General features: G+C 36.2%; 1 protein-coding gene, 1 non-coding gene and 1 pseudogene across 2 annotated transcripts in view; 2 read left to right on the top strand and 1 right to left on the bottom strand.

The window, feature by feature from the left end:
* The window catches only part of WDHD1 (WD repeat and HMG-box DNA binding protein 1), a 58,982-nt gene that overhangs the window by 24,842 nt on the left and 11,848 nt on the right, over nucleotides 1-22,292 (top strand). The window contains exons 12-21 of the mRNA XM_065940067.1: nucleotides 3,602-3,786; nucleotides 5,123-5,307; nucleotides 9,303-9,544; nucleotides 11,044-11,181; nucleotides 12,741-12,897; nucleotides 16,677-16,791; nucleotides 17,681-17,812; nucleotides 19,813-20,033; nucleotides 20,127-20,245; nucleotides 20,430-20,486. Of these exons, the coding sequence (XP_065796139.1) occupies nucleotides 3,602-3,786; nucleotides 5,123-5,307; nucleotides 9,303-9,544; nucleotides 11,044-11,181; nucleotides 12,741-12,897; nucleotides 16,677-16,791; nucleotides 17,681-17,812; nucleotides 19,813-20,033; nucleotides 20,127-20,245; nucleotides 20,430-20,486 (1,551 nt within the window). The remainder of the gene's footprint in view (nucleotides 1-3,601; nucleotides 3,787-5,122; nucleotides 5,308-9,302; nucleotides 9,545-11,043; nucleotides 11,182-12,740; nucleotides 12,898-16,676; nucleotides 16,792-17,680; nucleotides 17,813-19,812; nucleotides 20,034-20,126; nucleotides 20,246-20,429; nucleotides 20,487-22,292) is intronic.
* Nucleotides 8,028-9,272, top strand: LOC136172091 (proline-rich protein 13 pseudogene; annotated as a pseudogene).
* On the bottom strand, nucleotides 15,447-15,553 carry LOC136172701 (U6 spliceosomal RNA). The gene has a single exon (XR_010664055.1). It is a non-coding gene; the product is annotated as a U6 spliceosomal RNA (small nuclear RNA).

Genomic DNA, 22,292 nt, shown 5'->3' with positions numbered 1-22,292 from the left:
GCGTGCCAGGCTTCCTTGCCCTTCACTATCTCTTGGAGTTTGCTCAAACTCGACCATTGAGTCGATGATGCCATCTAACCGTCTCATCCTCTGTCGCCCTCTTCTCCTCCTGCCCTCAATCTTTCCCAGCATCGTGATCTTTTCCAATGAGTTGGCTGTTCACATCAGGTGGCCAAGGTATTGGAGCTTCAGCTTCAGCAATAGTCCTTCCAATAAATAGTCAGTGTTGACTTCCTTTAGGATTATCTGGTTTGATTTCCTTGCTCTCCAAGGGACTGTCATGAAGTCTTCTCCAGCACCAAAAATTTGGAAGCATCAATTCTTCGGCACTTAGCTTTCTTTATGGTCCACCTCACACATCTTTACATGACTACTGGAAAAACCATAGCTTTGACTATACACACCTTTGTCAGCAAAGTAATGTCTCTGCTTTTTAATATGCTGTCTAGGTTTGTCATGGCTTTTCTTCCAAGAAGCGAGCCTCTTTTCATTTTGTGGCTGTAGTCACTGTCCTCAGTGATTTTAGGGCCCAAGAAAATAAAATCTACCACTGTTCCTCCACTTTTTGCCCTTCTAGTAGCCATGAAGTAATTGGACCAGATGCCATGATCTTAAGTTTTTTGAATGTTGAGTTTTAAGCCAGTTTTTTCATTCTCTTCAGGAGGCTCTTTAGTTCCACTTCACTTGCTGCCTTAAGGGTGATGTCATCTGTATATCTGATGTTATTGATATTTCTCCCAGCCATCTTGATTCCAGCTTGTGCTTCTTCCAGTCCAGCATTTCGCATGATGTACTCTGCATATAAGTTAAATAAGCAGAGTAACAAAATAACAGCCTTGACATACTCCTTTCCCAATTTGGAACCAGTCCATTGTTCTGTGTCTGGTTCTAACTGTTGCTTCTTGACCCACATATATGTTTCTCAGGAGAGAGTTAAGGTGGTCTGGTATTCCCATCTCTTAAGAATTTTCCACAGTTAGTTGTGATCCTCACAATCAAAGGCTTTAGCATACTCAATGAAGCATAAGTAGATTTTTTGGCATTCTCTTGCTTTTTGTATGATCCAGCTGATGTTGGCAATTTGATCTCTGGTTCCTTTGACTTTTCTAAATCCAGTTTGTACATCTGCAGGTTCTCAGTTCACGTACTGTTCAAGTCTAGCTTGAAGGATTTTGAGCTTTACTTTGCTAGCATTAAACCAAAAACTCATTTTTTGAAAAGGTCAATAAAACTGATAAATCTCTATCCTGATTGATCAAGAAAGAAAGACTCAAATGAGTGATAGAAGTAATGAAGGGGTATCATCATCATGTATCCCATAGACCTTCACTACCCAATATGATGGCCATTAGCCCTTTGTGGCTGTCAAGCACTGAAAATGTGACTAGTTCAAATTGAGATATGTTATGATTATTAAATGTGACAAGATTTTGAAAACAGTACAAAAAAGAGAATGTAAAATATCTGGCCATTTTTTACATTGAGTACTTGTTGAAATTATATTTTTAAGTACAGTATGTTATTAAAATTAATTACCTGTATCTTTTTACTATTTAAAATATGGCTGCTAGAAAATCTTAAATTACATTTGTAGCTCACGTTATATTTCTCTAAGATAGCACTGCTATTAATAACAAATGTTTAGTAACTGGATATTGTGAACAACTTTGCTTATAAATTCAACATCTTAGATGAAATGGACAGATTCTTTTTTTTTTTGTACCTGTTTTTGACTATGCTGAGTCTTGTTGCTGAGAGGGCTTTTCTTTAGTTGTGGTGAGTCAGGGCTATTCTCTAGTTGCAGTGAGTGCTTCTCATTGTAGTGGCTTCTCTTGTTGTGGAGCATGGGCTGTAGGGCATGCGGGCTTCGGTAGTTGAGGCCTGTGGGCTCAGTAGCTGCAGTTCCTGGGCTCTAGAGCACAGGCTCAATGGTTGTGGTGCATAGGCTTAGTTGCCCTGCAGCATGTGGGATCTTGCCAGATCAGGGATTGAACTTGTTTCTCCTGTGTCAGCAAGCAAATTCTTTACCACTGGTCCACTAGGGAAGCCAGAAATGGACACTTCTTTGACAGGCACAAATTACCAAGCTAACTCAAGAAATAGGTGACCTGAATAGTTTGGTATCTGTTTAAGATATTGAGATTATAATTAAGAACCTTTAAATAAATGATTATTACAACTTACATGCTAAAATGAACACATTTGAACATCACCAAGTAAAATGCCAATGTTCATGGTAAATTGTGCTACATTTAAAGCATGTAGGACTTATAGTATAGCACTCCTCAGATGTTTGGTCTCAGGAACTCATTATATTCTTAAACTTTTTGAGGATCCCAAAGAAAATCATTTGCCGAGTTACGTTTACTGTTATTTGCTATGTTAGAAATTAAAACTGAGAAATTTTTAAAATATTCACTTTAACAACAAACTCATTATATGTAAACATAAATAATACTTTCTATGAAAATAAAACAACTAGTTAGAAAAGTGGTGTTACTTTACCCTTTTGCAAATCTTATCATAGAAGACAGCTGAATTCCCTCACATGCCTCAAGATTCAGTCTACTGCCATACATTAGTTTTGTTTGAAGTATGTGAAGAAAATTTAGCCTCACACAATATATTATTTGAAAAGGGAAAAGTATTTTAATAGTCTGTTGAAATAGCTACAGATATTCCTCTTTGATGCTTTACCAAAACGCAGCAAATGATAGTTTCTTAAAGATTACTTGCAATGTGGAATCGGAAAACTTTCTGGTGAACTTTTCAGCTCTCTTATTATGTTAAAATCTATTGGTCTAACTTGAGCTCTGAATGGATCTTTTACCATGTTTGATCCTGTCACATATGCATTGGTAGTTTGGAAAATGCTGGTTTATTGAGCTTTGCAGACCTTCTTATTACTGGCACGTTATCCAGAATATTTGTTAGTATCATCACCAATCTTATCAGAAGTTTTTAAATATTACAGAGCAGTCAAGTTCATGGTGGCAGATACAGATTTTTCATTATTCTGATTTTCACTTGAAAGCTCAAAGTTTATCATTAACAACAAATTCTGTCAGTTATTTTTCTTAATGACCAGCTCACTTCATTTTTAAGAAGATGTTTACCACATTCCTGAGTTGGTATAACTAGTTTATCTGGCATTCTTTCAGGTAAAAATGCTGTTACATGAAAAAATTAGTTCAGCTTACAGCTCAACAAATGCTTTTTTTTTTTTTTAAGACAGTCATCCCAATTCTGTATACATATTTCCCATTTTAACACAGAGAACATTTTTTAAAAGTCTATGCAAAACTCAAAATTTAATAAAAGTAATATTTTTACTATTTTTACTGCAATTGGTTAACAGTTAATACAGATCGGTGTACTAACTGCTAATACAGATCGGTGCCACTAACTTTACTTCATGCTAAGGTACCAACAGTTTAACCCTCTGAAGTATGAACTGTTACCACAGATATTAACACAGTGAAAGAGGCAAATAGCATGTTAGTATTATTAAATATGGTTGGACAAGGTTAGTAGATTTAATAATACTTTTCCAAGATAGCTGGTATTTATGATTCTCTAATTATAATCCTTTGTTTTCTAGATGTTACAATGCTAAAAATTGGTTCTAGTCTTTTCAAAGAAGAGGAAGATGATCAGGGAGGCAGCATGCACAATCTACCAGTTGTAACATCCCAGAGGCCATTTTATGATGGTCCTATGCCAACTCCCCGGCAAAAGCCATTCCAGTCAGGTTCTACACCCTTGCATCTCACTCACAGATTCATGGTAAGCCACAGGTCTACATGTAACTTTAAAGTAGTTTTATCTCACTTTAACATTTTATCTCATTATGGTTAATTTTGTTTGGTCAAAAATATTTTTTAAAAACCTTCATTAATTGACCTGGAGTACTTTGGTTGCTTATAATTTTGTGGTTGGTTTATTTTATGGTTAACAAACAGTTTTAATCTTATTTCAACCTAATTTTTGAAAATTGAGTTAAATAAAATTCTGCTTCACAAAATGACATATAATGAACCTAAGTAAATGTGACTGTTTATCTTGCAGTATCTCTTGACTATGCTTCCAACTTTTACTTCTCATGTTAACTTTATATAGAAGATTGTACTGATTCTAAAAGACTAGTTAGAAGGTGTTTTTTAGAAAGTATAATATAGTATCAGAAAGTGATAAGTACTGTAAAAAAATTGTCTGCCCCTTTTACCCATGCCACCAAAATTTTTGCTCCACAAGTATAGAGATTTTTCTCTTTTGTTTATTGATAGCACTTTGTTCTAAGTATAGCACAGTAGGCATTCAATATATATTTATGGATAAACAACTATATTAACTTTTTGTCTTAAGTTTAAGAGCTAAAAAAGTTTAATATGTTTATTTGTTGACTGCTTGAGTTTTTCCACTGAGGACTTGGATAGTTGTCCTTTTTGAATGGTATGGTCCTGGCATAAATTTATAGATAAATATTAAAGGTGATGTTTTATTTAAAAAGAAAAACTTTTATTGTCTCATCAGTGATAATCATCAAGTGATAGATCTTAATTTTTCTAGTGTTGTCAAGTACTTTATATTAATAGTTATATTTGTGGTAGAATAAAGGAAACACTAGGGCTTAGGGGGAGCCAGTAGTGTACATGAATGGAATACAGGTTTTCAAATGGTATCAATTTATGCTGCCTTATAATGTACATATTTATGCCATGATTATAAACCAGTTGGTTGGACCAAAAAAGTATGTGGTCATTTATAACCATATTTGTAAATAAATAAACTTTTGAAATGTTTCTTTTGAGGAATTTAATGGTTCATCTGTTCAAAAGCCAATTGTAAAATATTTTTTTATGAAAGTAATATACTTTAAAAAATATTAAGTAAAATACTACATTTGCTAATAAGTAAGTATGTATGTACCTTCTCATGAAGAAAAGAATAGTTAGTAATTGTTGCTCTGATGCTCAAGTAACTACTGTTACCTGAAAGTGACTGCTTCCATAACTTAATCCCTCATACAGACTACATTATTTGTTAATTTGTAGTGTTTTAGCCTGCTGATTCTAAGAACTTTAATCTTTCTCACTTGTATTTAACCTTAACATGTTTGTAGGTGTGGAACTCTATTGGAATTATTCGCTGCTATAATGATGAGCAAGACAATGCCATAGATGTGGAGTTCCATGATACCTCTATACACCACGCAACACACTTGTCAAACACTTTGAATTACACAGTAGCAGATCTTTCCCATGAAGCTGTTTTGTTGGCATGTGAAAGCACTGATGAACTAGCAAGGTAAATTCACGATTTTTAGGAGAACTTCATTACTGTTGAACTGTTAGATTCAAATATTAAAATTTAGTACATAAAGTTGTAAGACAAAAAACAAAATTATAAATCTTTTGTAGTATGGAATTTCAGAAAGAAGAGTTTAGTGCAAATACAGTACACTGATACTACCTCAGAGCATATGTCTGATTTTGCCTGATTGTCACCTTCTTTCATAAGAGTAATATACATGTTAATTGTAAACAAGCAAGTTTAAGTTGTACAGAATTTTTAGAAAATGAAAATTGCCTGAAGAATTCTTCTCTCAAATATAATTACCTTTAACAATTAACAGTTAATCTAATTCCAGCCTTGGACAGTTGCTGATCTGTGTTTTGTCACTGTAGATTAGATTTGTGACTTCTCTTTTAAGAAAGGGAGGAGGGGACACTCTGAAAAATTTGTAAGTACTATTTGTCATTTTGACTTTTTGACTTAATATACTTCAGACTTCTTAGATATGTTAGTAGGTAGGTAGGTAGGTAGGTAGATGGAGACAAGAAAATTAAGTTGGAAAAGCAATGGATGCAGAATCTGTATTTTTTTTAAAAGAAGAAAGCATTTTATTCAACTTTGTTATTTCAGCCAGCTTGCCCTCTCCTGTTAATTTTTTCAGCTGATCTTGGTGCTTATTATACATTTGATCACAGATTTTACTAACTACCAAGTGATTTGAAATTAAAATCCTTCTGACTAATACACTAGCTCCTTGCTGCTCAATGTATGGTCCACCAACTATGGGCATGGTCACCTGGGAGCATGTTGAAAACACAGAATCACAGACCCAACTCCATACCTTCTGAGTTAGAATCTGCATTTTAACAAGATCCTAAGGTGGAAGAGTATGCATTAAAGCCTGAGAAATACTAGATTGGGTCATTTTAATATTTTAATTGGTTTCCTAATTTATGCAATGTAAAATCAACTGAGTACTTTATTTTGGAATTAAATCAGTTTACTAAAATAAATCACTGTTGACTCAGTGTCTAACTCAGAATATCTTACATAATTAGAACATTTATTTCCATGTGCAGTTTTTTTTAATTGAAACATAGTTGTTTTACAGTATTGTGTTAGTTTCTGCTGTATAGAAAAGTGATTCAGTTATATATGCATTCTTTTTTATATTCTTTCCATTATGGTTTATCATAGAATATTGAATATAGTTCCCTGTGCTATTCATCATTGTTCATCCAGTCCTATATATATACTAGTTTGCATCTGCTAACGCCAGACACAATCCATCCCCTCCCTGCTCCCCCTGCAGTTCTCCCTTCCCCCTTGGCTCCATGTGCAATTTTGATTTCAGATTGTTAGGATTGTTATGATTTCCTGATTGATGATTGTTCTTCTTCTTGTTTTCCTGGATATATTATTTCACAGTCTTAGACAATATTATCCTTTTACTTTGTTTTTAATTTTTTAATATTTTATTGAAGCATAGTTGATTACAATGCTGCATTATTTTCTGCTGTATGGCAGTGATTCAGTTGTACATGCATATTCTTTTCCATTATAGTTTATCACTGGATATTGAATATAGTTCCCTCTGCTATATAGTAGGAACTTGTTTACCCATCCTATATATACATTAGTTTGCATCTGCTAATTCTGAACTCCCAGTCCTTTCCCCCCTTCCCACTTGGCAACTGCAAAGTCTGTTCTCTATGTCTGTGAGTCTGTTTCTGTTTTGTAGATATGTTCATTTTTGTCGGGGCTTCCCACTCCAGTATTCTTGCCTGGAGGATTCCATGGACAGAGGAACCTGTTGGGCTGCAGTCCATGGAGTCACAGAGTCGGACACGACTAAGTGACTGACCCCTCACCTCATTTCTGGCATATTTTAGATTCCACATATAAATGATATCATATGGTATTTTGTCTTTTTCTGATTTACTTAGGTTAATTTTTTTGGCTATGCCTACGTGGCTTATGGCATCTTAGTTCCTTGATCTGGGATTGAACCCACACCCTTGACAGTGAAAGCAAGGGGTCCTAACCACTGGACTCCCAGAGAATAATGCCCATCCCCCTTTATTTTAAATTTGAATTTAAAATTACTATTCAGGAAATCAGTATTGCCTCTGATTCTAAATACTGTGACATCTACATTCTGTTTAAGTTTCGTACCAACTTACATGTATATATAGATGCAAAAGTAAAAAGACTGGAAGCACAAATCAAATTGTTAGCAGTGGTTGGTAATCTCGCTGGTGCGATAATATTTAAGTTTTTTTTCTTTTTCTCTTTATTCTCCCATATTAAAGGTTTTGTTTTTGTCTTTGGCAGTGAGAGCACTCTTGCCAATCATTTTGATGCTTCTTTTCTTTTTAAAAATATAGTCATGATTTGTGTGTGTGTGTGTAACCTTGGATCATGTTCTGCTGATTTTATCCTGGCTTTTTTTCCATTCAGCATGTTGTGAGCATTTTTCTGTATCTTTAAATACTCTTGAATAATATGACTGTTAATAGTTTTAGCATAGTACATTTTAAGGATATTTCATAATTACTTTCTTAAAGCCATTTTATTTATAAACGGCCGTTTTTTGTGTATATTATATGACATATAAAGATGCCGTTATTTGTGTATAATAGAAAAATAAACTATTTTATTTTGTTATTGTTAGCTTATCAAAAATAAATATTTGATTTTATTTGTTATACTAGAAAAATAGGGAGGCTAAGAAGGACAAGTCCGCACAGGCAGTGGTGTAAAGGTGACCGGACATCTAGATACCCCAGTCTCCTTCTTTCTCCATTCCTGGGCTGAAGGAAACATCCGAACATGTGGAATCCCAATGCCGGGCAGCCAGGACCATATCCACACCCCCCTAACACTGGGTATCCTGGAGGTTGCAATCCTGCCCATCCACCACCTGCCAACCCTCCCTTTCCTCCAGGCCCCTTTCCCACTCCCCCAGGAGCACCCCAGGGGAATCCAGCCTTTCCTCCTGGGGGGCCCTGTCATCCTGTGCCACAACCAGGATATCCAGGATGCCAGCCCTCAGGTCCCTACCCTCCATAGCCACCACCTGGCCCTGGCATGTGTCCTGTGAATCCATTGGTTCCTGGTATAGTAGGACCAGGAATAGTGATTGACAAGAAGGTGCACAAGAAAATGAAGAAAGCTCATAAAAAGAAGCAGAAGCACCATAAACATGGCAAGCATTCCTCCTCCTCCTCCTCCTCTCCAGCAGTGACTCTGACTGAATACAGGGCCTGGACCCTTCCCTCAAGTCTCTCCAGTTAAGCTCTCCCATCAAGCTTCAGATGCCATTTTGTACTGGGGAAATTAACTCTTGCTACCCCTTCACCCCCACCCCTGCAATCTAAGACTCATTCTGCTCTTCAGCACTCACTAGCTAGGACAAATCGGAAAAGAATTGCCACGGGCTAACAAAGGCCGTCTTCTTACTGCTTGGATAGAACTTTTAGCTGATGAGTTTGACAGGAGAACTGTGTTTTGAAGATGGTAAGATTTGAGCTAAATGCTAAAGACAAGTCTAAGATCTGTAAAATGTGATTTTTTTAACTTTCTTTTGTAACACATGATTGAGGAGATGCTGTGGACATTGAGGTATGGAAAGGAAAAACCACCTGTACCTTTCTTGTAATTGTAGCATGCTTGGGTGATTTAGTGGCAAATAAACATTTCCCAGCAGGCCTCTTATTGATGGCGTTCACTGCAAGGCTGATGGCAAGTGGAGTCCATTTGGTTGATGAGCTCTGACTGCCATTTTGAAAACGAATCTCTGTTCTCTCACTCAGTATGCTGTCTCAGGCCCTCCTCTCACTCTCCACCACTCAGTCCAAATAAAGCTGTTTCTCCTGGAAAAAAAAAAAAAGAGAAACTATTCAACTTTGTTTTGTTACTTGATTTTGTTTGAGTATCATCAGTTTTATATATATATAATATCAAATGTGAAAGTGTGATTGTTTTTGTCTTGTTTTAATTTTTAGCAAGCTTCACTGCCTGCATCTTAGTTCTTGGGATTCAAGCAAAGAGTGGATAGTAGACATGCCTCCAAATGAAGATATTGAAGCCATCTGTCTTGGTCAGGGATGGGCTGCTGCTGCCACTAGCTCCTTGCTTCTTCGCTTGTTTACCATTGGAGGTGTTCAAAAAGAGGTCTTCAGTCTCCCTGGGCCTATTGTGTCAATGGCTGGACATGGAGAACAGCTTGTCATTGTTTATCACAGAGGTAGATTTTTTTCTAGTATTTTATATTCTTTTGTATTCTTCATATTCTGTCTTCAGTACCCATCATTGTGCTAAGACTGGTTTTAATAGGTTACTGATCTGGATTGATTTTATGACTCACAAGTTAAAAAATACAGTTTGAGAAACTACCCTGGTTATCTAATTAAGACCCATGGCTTTAGTACATCTATGTGTTCATGACTTGTAAGTTAGTATCATCAACCCTACTCCCTTCTTGTATCTCCAGACTTACATATCCAGTTGTCGACTTGAAATCTCTATGTAGAGTTTTGATGTATACCTCAAACTTAACTTGGTCACAGTAAATCTTCTGGGCTTTTTTTTCCTTTCCGAACTTGCTTCTTTGTTTTTTGATCTTGATAAATGGCGTACTACCAATCTAGCTCCTCAAGGCAGAAATGTAAGAGTTATCTCTGATTATTCTCTTCCCTCACACCCCTAGCATCACTTGTGTCAGCAAAGTCATATCATGTCAGTGCATGCAACACATTCCACATCTCCACTAAAACCTCAGTCCAAATGAGACATCGTCTCTTATGTGTTATAATAACCTTCTAACTAGCTTTTCATCTTTAATTCTTACTGGTAATTTTTTAAAACATGAATCCAGTCACTTCCCTCTTCTGCACAGATTGCTCTGATTTTCTGTTGCTTTAGAATAAAACTCAAACATGTTGTCGCAAGTGGCAAAATCCTACATGATCTGACTTTTGCCTCCCTCTTCATCCTCATCTCTTACTATGTTTTCTCTTGTCAGTGATTCTGGACCTACTGACTTCTTTGTGTTCTTCAAAATCACCATGTTTGTTCCATTAGGCCCTTTTCATGAACTGTCCCCTATCTACTATAGTGCTTCTTTTCTTACCATTTGGATGGCCAGCTTCAACTTGCAAATCATATCTCAGTTTAAATTTCACTTTTTCCAAAGGCCACCTTTGTCCAATTTAAAGTAACCACTCAGTCTGACCCTCTGTATCACACTAGTATTTTAATCCTCAATGATGACACTTAGTATTTTCTTTCTTTTTTAAATTAGTTTTTCCTCTCCTACCTGAATATGAATTTCATGAGAACACTGACTTTGTCTTGTTTACATTGTAGCCTCAGTACCTGGTACAAAGAAAGCTCTCTGTAAATACTTTTTGAGTATTACAGTTATATTCTTGAGAATCACCACTTTTTGAATATGTACAGTTATATTCTTGAGAATTACCACTTATAAATCTCAATTCTTGAGTATTACCACATACATTACCACTTAATATAAAGTTCTAGTTTATGTAACATACTGATCTCATCCCTGATTGGTACCTCAGATAAATAGATTATCTATAAAAAGTACTGCTAATTAATCTAGGAATTTATCACAAAATAACCTAAATTCACAGAAAATAATTTAGACTAATTATTTTAACTATAATTTAGCATTATAGCTAAATAACCTTTGATACCTGACTTATATTTACATTTTCTCACTAGGTACAGGATTTGATGGGGATCAGTGCCTTGGAGTTCAACTGCTAGAGCTAGGGAAAAAGAAAAAACAAATTTTGCATGGTGATCCTCTTCCTCTTACAAGGAAATCGTACCTTGTATGGGTTGGATTTTCAGCTGAAGGCAAGATAAATTTATTTATATTAAAGATATTTTTCAAGAAGAAAATTGTTTCATTATTTTATTCCTAATTAATTTGTTTAAAGAGAACTTGTCTGTATTTTATGTTTAAATTTCTTTATTTTAATATGTTAACAGAACTGAAAACTGGGATTTCTGGGCAAGGTAGCCACTGTTTTATGTACAAGATGTCTTCTTCTGATTAGAAAATTTAACTAAGGGGGAAATAAATTTTTCTTAAAGTTTATTAGCTAGCAAAGAGGAGATACAAGTACCTGTTCAAGTATTGGCTTTTCTAGCAGAGTCTACGTGAAAATCAGGAATTTTCTATTGCTGTGTTGTTCACTACAGTAGCCACCAGCCAAATGTGGCTGCTGAGTACTTGAAAAGTGTCTAATCTGAGTTGAGATGTGCTATAACTATAAAATACTTTCCAAATTTGGAAGACTTAGTATGAAAAAAAGGATGTAAAAATTTCAGTAATTCTTTTATGTTGATTACATGTTAAAATGATAGTATTGGATATCAGATTTAATAAAATATATTATTAAAATTACCTTCACTTTTTTCTACCTTTTCTCATGTGGCACAAAGAAATTAAAAATTATTTGTGGCTCACATATTTCTACTGAACAGTGTCCTGTTGCAGAGTCAGTAGTGGGTTATGACAGATGTTTGAAGGACACTAAGGTGTGCCTTATTTTAAGGCACCTGTTAACTGTGTCTTCTGGCTTAAATATTTCTATTCTTGGTGATTCATCATTGGAAATTCCAGTTTGTTTTTAAAAATCCAACCATTTCTGAATGTGTTTTCTATTGAGATATTAGTCACTTATGCTTTAATAATGTGACCATTAATAACTTCCATTCTTATTGGTTTGTTTTTTTTCTTCCATTACCTATCAGATCTAGATCCTGAGGAAACTGCTAGTAAGAGGAGTGTGAAGTCTCATTAAAAAAAGGATAATTGGGAAATTTACCGTGCATTTCCTGAAATGGGGGCAGAGTAGATGGGGAAATAGGGATGCTTACTTGTTCCCTAGGTAAGTTTAGGAACAGAGCAGTGGGGAACTATTGGGGACAGAACAGTGAGGAGACCAGGAGAGAGGGGGAGGAAGAATACTAAAGACACATTTCTCTATATCACCACCTTGCATCAGGTTTTGCTCGTTTTTCCAAGTCTCTCTTGACTAAGGAATCATCAGATTCAAGTTTTAACTTCTTTCCTGAAATTGACTTTTAAAAAAACTGCTGTATTCCAGCAGGTGGCGTAGTTTTCACTGAATTCATCAGGGTTTTTTTTTTCCCCCCTCTTTAAAGTTTAGTCATATCACTTGCAGATTTTTTTTCCCTTTCTGTTCAGTTAAGTCTTACTCTGTGGTTAATGAAATGTTATGGGAAATAATCTTGGATTATTTTCCCTTTTGGTTTTTTTGGAGAGGGTGTTTGTTTTTGTTTTGAATTGAAGGTTTAAGTGATTGGTGTGTGTTTTTGAGAAAAAGATTTATTTAACAAATACATAGCTATGATTTCAGGTGATTTGTTTTTCTGTTGATATATAGGTACCCCATGTTATGTGGATTCAGAAGGCATTGTTCGAATGCTTAACAGAGGACTTGGTAATACATGGACTCCTGTATGTAACACAAGAGAACACTGTAAAGGAAAATCTGATCACTACTGGGTGGTTGGTATCCATGAAAATCCCCAGCAACTGAGGTGGGTTATTAGAAAATGCTTAGTTGACTCTTTTTAAAAGTACTTTGAAATTCTTTGTATTGTGCCTATCCTGTCAACTTAATTCATTTATTTGTTTTCTCTAGTCACTAAATTAAGAATTTCTTTATATTCACTATGAAGTTTTCAACCATTTGCTTGACTTAGAGCTTATTGAACAAAATAGAAACTAAGGGACTTCCCTGGTGGTCAGTGGTTAAGACTCCGAGCTCCCAGTGCAGGGGACACAGATTCAAGGAGCTAAGATCCTGCAAGCCAAGCCATATCACTCAGCCAAACAGAAAAAAAGAGAGAAACTAAGTTTATTAGTGTGACTAGTGTCATTTCCCCCAGAGAGAGGGGATTTCTGGGTAAATACGGCATTTCATATTTTCTTACAGCCTTTATATTTTAAACCTTGATTTAGAATTGAGTATGTAATTTAGTTACTTTTTGAGGTTTTTGACTTAATTATTGTTATAAGGGATTCCCAGGTGGCTCAGTGATAAAGAATCTGCGTGTGATGCAGCAGACTTGGGTTTGATCCCTGGGTTGGGAAGATCCGCTAGAGAAGGAAATGGCAACTTATTCCTGTATTCTTGCCTGGGAAATCCCATGGACAGAGGAGCCTGGTGGGCTACCTTCCATGGGATTGAAAAAGAGTCAAATATAACTTAGTAACAACAACTTTAGTTAGCAACACATTGTTACAGGGTGTGGGCTAGTAGAAATTTAGTCCTTGACTGCAAGTGTTGAATTTTCAGTACATATTGTCTCTATTCAGTATTGTGTTGAGTATTTACCTCTTTTTAATGCACTTGGACATAAAACTATTTTCTGCAAGTTGTGTTCATTTAATAAACATATGTTAAAAGTACTGACTGTATGTTCTGTGCCCCATGAAGATAAATAGGCCAGCTCCCTTGAAGGATTGGCTGGTAAAATCATTATCTTCTCCTGAGTCTATGTTCTAAAAGAGTTAAATTGCCTCCAAAGCGGAGGCGTCCCTTACAACACAGGAGACAAGCGAACTCACTGACTTTTGGAAACTTAGTCTGGACATCGGCCCCAGTTTTCTCCAAGTTGATGTTTTTCAACTGTTTAAGAGAACAAAGTTTTGACTTATTTGAAAAGAAATTGAAATAATTTTGTTCCTTGGTAAGCTGTGGTTTATTTTTTCGTATTTTATTCTTATTGAGTTAGCCACAGTTTCTAGGAAACTCATTCATTGTAGGCAGAACCCATCAAGGCAGCAGTTAGTTGAGTTTGTTTTTTCCTTTTCTTCCATGAAAGAGATATCTAACAGAGAAAAGATCTTTTTACTTCAAGTCTTTAAAGTTAAGAAAAGGATAAGAAATGTGAATTGGTGCTCTACTTTAATGTAAATGTGGTTTTAAAGAAACTATTAGTAAAATCCTAATCAGTTTTTCTTTATGATAATTGCTTACTATGACTAAATCAATAAAGTATTAAAGTTGTGAAGTGTTTTTAAACAAGAGAGTCTGTACTTTGTAGAGAAAAGAGTGTTAAGGCAATTAAGATTGTTCCCAATGTTCCTCCTAATTTTGTTAATGTACGTTATATGTTTATGTAGTTGGACTTGTTCTTTCTGAATGCAAATATTCTGTCTTCCATTTTGCACGACTAAAATGGTTTTGTGTATGGGTGCATAATAGAATTGCTACAAGAGATTTTCAGACCCTAAGTATTCACATTGCCACCTGATACATTTCACCTGTGTGGTGAAAACCACTGATTTATATGAAATTATGAAAGAGGAGGAAGAATAAAGAAAATGAGATTTATGATAAAAAATATTGGAACTCTAAAAACATTTGTTTTAATTGTATAGTCACAAAAAGAAGAAAAAGGAGTACTTAAATCTTACGGGGAGGGGGGGACTATGTAGTTTGAAAAATATTCCTGGGTATTGCTGCTTATTGATTTTTTAACTACTCTACTGAATATTTGATAATATTAGAAGATATTTATGAAAAAAATTTAAACCCAAAGCCCTAATTTTTACTTAGTATTTTCCTTCAAGAAAGTCATGACTTAAGGTGGGAGGGGGGATCGGGATGGGGAATACGTGTAACTATATGGCTGATTCATGTCAATGTATGACAAAACCCACTGAAATGTTGTAAAGTGATTGGCCTCCAACTAATAAAATAATATTTTAAAAAAAAAAAAAAAGAAAGTCATGACTTAAAGCCCTGATTAAAAGGCTGTATTTTAAATAAATGGGATGACTTTTGGTAAGTATAGAATAAGGTACTAGTTTTTTAAATAACTTCATGAGCATTAGAAAATTTGTGTATGGTACTTAGAGTGTGCAGTTATGTTTTTCCATTTATTTTTATTAGTTGGAGGCTAATTACTTTACAGTATTGTAGTGGTTTTTGTCATACATTGACTTGAATTAGCCATGGATTTACATGTATTCCCCATCTCGATCCCCCCTCCCACCTCCCTCTTCACCCGCTCCCTCTGGGTCTTCCCAGTGCACCAGGCCCGAGCACTTGTCTCATGCATCCAACCTGGGCTGGTGAAAAAATATGGAACGCTTCACAAATTTGCATGTCATCCTTGCTCAGGGGCCATGCTAATCTTCTCTGTATCATTCCAATTTTAGTATATGTGCTGCTGAAGCGAGCACTATGTTTTTCTTATAATTTGGAGTGCACACATTACAAGCGTATTCTACATGTATAAATCACTATGATGAATGAATATTTTTTAATTCATAAATTACATAAGAACTCATCCTGATGGGCATATAAGTGCCTTACATATCTAGTCAGAAGAGTCCTTGCCAGCTGAACTGTTAACACATAAGGCGTAGCAGAGCAGATAGATAGACACTGTGGCTGTTTTGTAATGCTAGTGCATCTCCTGCTTCACTGTCACTCATCTCTAATAATAGACACTTAACCTATACTGGACATTTCATCATCTTTTTCTCTTATATGACACTTTCTACCCATAGTACCAAGTATTTCCAAACTGAAGAATGAAAGTGAATATGCTTTATCACCTTTTTATCTTAGGGTAATCTGTTTTATAATATGGATCTTGTGACAAGTATTTATGCCACAGTTTCTATATTTTGAAAGGGGGCATTTTGCTAAGGAAAATCTGAAAGGAGCTGATTTCTTTCACTTAGTGATTGTTCATTTAGTAAAGCTGATGTGGGGAGGGATTTTGCAGCAATTGATATATGTAGAGGGATAGTTTTTATAGTTAATCAGGCCTGAAGTATTTTTTTGTTTATTATAATATTTATTTATTTATTTCGTGATGTCAATTCTTAATTATGGCACATGTGATCTTCAGACTTCTTTGCATTATGCAGGATTAGTGGCAGCATGTGGGGTCTAATTCCCTGCCCAGGGATTGAATCCATGCATTGGGAGCACAGAGTTTTAGCCACTGGACCACCAGTTGTTGTTCAGTCCCTCAGTTGTGTCTGATTCTTTGCAGCCCCCTACAGGACACCAGCCTTTCCTGTCCTTCACCATCTCCTGGAGCTTGCTCAAACTCAGTCCATTGGAGTCAGTGATGCCATCTGACCGTTTCATCCTGTTGTCCCCTTCTCCTCCTGCCTTCAGTCTTTCCCAACATCAGGGTCTTTTCCAGTGAAGTTCCCTAAAGTAGTTTTTTAAAAGAGGAATTTGGAATAATGTTATTCCAAGTTACTAACTTTTGGAATATTTATAATGTAGCAGTTCTTATGATATTTTTGAAAAGTTTTTATGGGGAGACTCTTTCTTTTCTGACAGGTGTATTCCTTGCAAAGGTTCTCGATTTCCTCCCACCCTTCCACGTCCTGCTGTAGCTGTTTTGTCCTTTAAGCTTCCTTACTGTCAGACTGCCACAGAGAAAGGACAGATGGAGGTAAGTATGCACAAATCTTACCTTGACACTCAATTTGATGCTACCTGCCTATAACACAGGCATTTAAACTTATTCTGATGACTTTTGTTCTGTATTTCTTACTTTATAATTAAATAATAGCAGTAGCTGGGAGGGAGGAGGTCTTGTGAACCCCAGGGTACCCAGTTGCCATCCCTGCTTCCAGGGACTTTGTCTAAGAGGTAAATGGATATGACCATTAGGGCCTCACTAGGTAAGGCACTCACTCTCAGGCTTGGACAAGTTGTTGAGAGGATGTGCCTCCTTGAATTTTGTAACCTAGGCACCAGGCTTGCCTCATTTTAGTCCTAGCCCTGTGTCATTGATATCTTGCAATTAGTTATTCTAAACAAGAAACAAATAATCTTATACAAATCTAGTTTACCAAGTTCTCTGAGCATTAACTGTGATAACTAAGAATCTTTAAAATGCTTTGCAGTTGACCCTTGAAGAACATGGGCTTGAACTGTGGGGGTCCATTTGTACGTGGGTTTTTTCAATAGTAAATACTACAGTACTACATGATCCAAGGTTGGTTGAATCTGAGGATATTGAACCTCCGATTATGGAGCAACATAAGGAGGGCTGACTATAAATTACATGCAGATTTTCAACTCCACAGAGGGTAGGTGCTTTTGCCTGCTACATTGTTCAAGAGTCACCGTATTCCACCCCCGTGTTTTTTTTTTTTAAGTATAGAAGATAAAGTCAAGCCATAGTATTACATAATAATTTGAATTGCAAAATAAACTGTAGAAAGGAATGTTTCAGAAAATATTTTATTCAGAAACTGCTGTCATACAGTAAATATTTAACTCTTGCCTGATAGTCAGCTGATGGTTGACTCTAAGCATTTGTTCCACTTTTGCAGGAACAGTATTGGCGTTCAGTTATATTTCACAACCACCTTGATTATTTAGCAAAAAATGGTTATGAATATGAAGAGAGCACTAAAAATCAAGCAACAAGAGAACAACAGGAACTTTTAATGAAATTGCTTGCGGTGAGTAAAATAAATACAGTGGGGAAAATTTTTTCTCTAGGTTGAATTTCTTAATGATATGTGAATTAGCAGGTTCCACAACCTAGAATTCTTAAGCTGTATCTGGTGGTATTGGTATTTTTCTCCCTTAAAAATACCAGTTTCCCAGTTGATGTTGCAGTTAGAATATTTAAGATATTACCTTGTATCTCAGAACACAGAAAGAAATAAACTGTTTTGGTGCTGCCTCCCTTTTTATTTTTGCCCACTGGTCTGTATTGTAACAGGCCCTGTAGGTAATTTGGATGCTTGTTCATAAAGTTTGAGAACTGGCTCAGCTCCTGCTCTTAATCATATGCAACAGATAAAGTTTGAGTGTAGACTTTTAGATCTCCAAGGCTGAATGAGCAGTCTAAAGAACTTTGATCAGGCTTTTAGAATGCCTGTCTTTTGTTACCCTCTTAGGCAACTGTGTGTGGTGAAAGTTTATAGCCAGTGATCGCGTTTTGTATCCTGGATATTTAAGTACATTTATCTTTAAAGATAAAATAACTTTTTGAAAGATAAAGTTCTTCAGTTTGTGTTCTCGTTCCAGGTGACCATGTCTCGTTCTCTGCCATTTACCGGGCACTGATAGTGTCTAATACACAGGAGACCTCAGTATTTCCTCAGAGGGTCAACGGCCCAGACTTTTTGTTTCATTTTAAAGTTGAGAAAAAAAGAGTTCTGAGGGAAAAGTGATATCTAAGTCCATAGAACTATTGGTAACTTCAGTCTCCAAAAGGTGGTATTCACTCCTATCACCTCTATGCAACACTGCCTTGAGTTTAGTATTAAAGAAATTTAATCAGTTTACTGTAGAGAAAGTTTTGTTCCATTTACAAAGTCCCATGTATACCACCATGAACTAGTAACCTTTTTTTTTTCCTACAACACAGGTAAGGAAACCTGTTTGAGTTTTTCATGCTTTAGTCCTAGAGGAGCTTTTACCCTGGAGTACAGTGTTCCTCAGCAGGGTGGTCATAGCACTCTGTCAGTTCTTTAGTATTCCTGTCCCCTGGCACATGACCATAGTTCCACCTAGTTACTAGGAAACTATACTACTTTCATTTCCAAATGCCTCCTGAGGCAGCGTACAACCCAGACTGAGAGGTACTATTTATAGATAAGTGATTCTGGAAAAGTTGAGAAGGATGTGCAAGTAAATACCTAAAGCGTCTGTGCTGATGAATCAGATTTGACATGTCTAAGTAACTAAATAATACTTCCATGAGTTGTGAAACTTTTAGTTGTCTTCAAAGTATTCATTTTCCTCATGTTGTAAATACTTCAGTTGCCTCACCTTGAGTTGTCAAAATTTATACCAGAAGAAAGTCCATGTTCTGTGAGAGATGATAAATAATTGTTCCATTTTATATTGCGAGTATAAAAAATATAGCAAGAAAAAGGAGGTTATTTGCTAATTTAGAAATTGTATAACTGTTTCTAGTAGTTAGAGATCATAGACAAATCATACTTAGAAAGCTAATGGGTAAATCTACTTGTCCACCCAGATTCACTTAGTAGCTTTTGTGTGCCACTTCTGGACAAAGTAATAACAAATAAATCATTTACAATCTATTCTTTCTTTCAATTTGCTACCCTGTTTGGTGACTGTAGGTGGCGGAATGGGCAGGAAAACAAATTTAGGAAAACCATTTTTAAATTTTAAATACATCTCTTACTCTTCTTGCAATTTATAACTTGAAATGTTATGTCATATTTCATTATTGATTGTAAAAGTCACATAGGAAAAACTGCTGCCAATTAACTGACTCACCATCAATTGTAAGATGCTTCCAACTTCAAGAGATATTAAAATGTGTAAAAATGTGCATCTTAAAATCAGAGATACAGTCTCAAGAAAACTGTTTTCTCTGTTCTACTAGTAGTATCTTTCTTTTATTTTTCAAAAAGTTTTACTTAACATAATTTGATTTCCACCATCACCCCCCCACCCCCGCCCGCCCTTTTTCTTTTAGCTTTCCTGTAAACTGGAGCGGGAATTTCGTTGTGTGGAACTTGCTGGTCTAATGACTCAAAATGCTGTGAATTTAGCCATTAAGTATGCTTCTCGTTCTCGGAGATTAATATTGGCCCAAAGACTTAGTGAACTGGCTGTAGAGAAGGCAGCAGAATTGGCAGCCACCCAAGCTGAGGAAGAGGAAGAGGAAGAGGATTTCAGGAAAAAGTTGAATGCTGGGTAAGAAATATTCAGTTGTTTGAGTTTTACCATCCTGAAATATTGACTTGGTCTTTTCATTGCTCTTTACTGAATAATATTACTGCTTTTTAGTTATAGTAATACTTCTACAGAGTGGAGTCAGCCAAGGCTCAGAAATCAAGTTGAAGAAGATACGGAGGATAATGGAGAAGCTGATGATACAGAAGAAAGACCAAAAATACACAAACATGGTAAAATAAATTTTTTAAGCAGTTTAAAGATGAAAAGTGTCATGCGTGTGACTTCCCTCATTTTACTTGACTGAGGGAAATTGAATCCCCATACATTTTTCAAGGTGTCTTTTTGTCTGATTGTTGATTACAGAGGATTCCTTTATATTCCCATTTACACTATATTGTTTTAATTATGCTATAGGAGAAAACCCATTTTTCAAAAGTACAGATTCCTCTGATATGCCAGCTATTAAGTCAGGTAAGACATTTTTTATTTTGTTAATATCAAGGAAATTTTGAAGTAGTCCTTAAAGTGATACATCTACTCAAATATCCCTTACTCTTCAGGGCCTATTTTGTTGTAGTTGTTATTTTCAATCAGAAATGTTAGTGAAACTGTGTTCATTTAACAGATACTTACTAAATGCTTGTTGTGTGTCAGGTATTTGACTAGAGGGAAGATACAGAAGTCAAGTGGATGTGCGTATTTGATCCCTGCATAAACCTTATACCAGTTGGCTTTTAAAAGTATATACATACATTATTCTGATTTTGAAAATATGCTTTTGCATCTGTACAGATTATTAAAAGAGCATATAACAGATGACTGTAATCTAGTCAGTGGTGGGGGATAGTTGGGACCCCAAGGAAGGCCTCATGGAATGTTTAAAGCAGAGATCTAAAGAGGAATGAGGCAGGGGGGGAGGAAAAAAAAAAAAAAGAAGAGGAATGAGGCAGTCAGGCAAAGGTAGATGGGAGCAGAAGAGAATCATGTGGGCTTAAGGAATAGCATGTATGAAGATTGAAGAGTGATTCATATAAGACGGGGCAAAGAGAAATTGGTGCTGGATGGTTTTGGAGCAGTGAACAGGAACCAAACCATGCAGATCCATGTAGGCCATGGTAAGGATTTTGATCTTTATTTTTAGGGTGCCAGGAGGCTGTTGCAGGTTTTAATCAGGAGCATGGTATGGCATATGTGCAGAGGAGGGTTGTGTATAAGGAGACTACTGGTGTGGTCCCAAGTGAGACTGAATAGTGACCTAGACTGGGGTGGTGGTGATTGATGAAGAAAGGGAGGAACTGAAGAGACATTTCTGAAGATAATGTAGAGGGTATGGAAGTTCAGGGTGTGGAGAATGGTTATCAGTTTCTGACTTGAGTACTTGAGTGAGTGATGGTGCCATTTACTGAGTCAGGAGTAGGGAAATGTATCTTTAGATAGGAGGAGAATGAAATTACTGTGGGCTGTTTGAGTCAAGAGTTCGGGAAAGTAGTATCTCTGGGATGCAGATATAGAGGTTAAGATTGTTGACATGAGTATAGCAATTTAAACCATAGGTATGTGTAAGTGAGCACTGGGGAGGATCAAAGTGAGGAGAAAAATGCACTTAGGCTTAGGGAAGCCCCAACATTTAAATCTCAGGTAGAGAAAGAGGAGGAGGAGGAATCATCAAAAGAAAATGAGAACAGAGAGGAAGGAGGTAAGCCAGAGAATGCATTATCTCAGAAGTCAATGGGGAGATACTCTCAAAAAGAAAGGAACCCTCAGCTGTGTGGAATGCTGTTGAGAGGTCAAATAAGGTGTTGGCTGAAAAAGATCCACCAGTTTGGGCTACATAGAGTTTATTGAGTTCTTAGCAAGAATAGATCCTGCAGGATGGTAGGGCTAGAAGCCATGTTGTGGTTGGAGGGGCATACGAATAGTGAGGGAATGGGAATAGCTGTGTAGACAACTCTTGAGAAATTTGACTGTTTAGGGGATGTCAGAGAAAATTATATGAGGGGTGAGGGGTGTGTGTGGCAGAGAATGTGTTCATTTTCTGTTTGTTTCTTTAAGTTAGGAAACTTAAGGAGCCAATAAAGAAGGAAAAGTCAAAGATGATGCATGTAGCCATTGATCCAGTTTCTTGAAAAGCAGGAGGGGTGGAATCTAGAGCACTTGTAGAGGAATTATTAACTAACTAAAATAAGGCACCATTCTTCCCTGGTAATGTGAGAAAAGAGTAGATCTCTACATTCTGTGTTTGTGTTAATATATTGCTTAGTGGCAACTTGGGATAGC

The sequence above is a fragment of the Muntiacus reevesi genome, chromosome 7, assembly GCF_963930625.1.
Source record: "Muntiacus reevesi chromosome 7, mMunRee1.1, whole genome shotgun sequence".
NCBI lineage: Eukaryota > Metazoa > Chordata > Mammalia > Artiodactyla > Cervidae > Muntiacus > Muntiacus reevesi.
The sequence above is the reverse complement of the archived record's forward strand: the minus strand, read 5'-3'. Positions and strand labels throughout refer to the sequence as shown.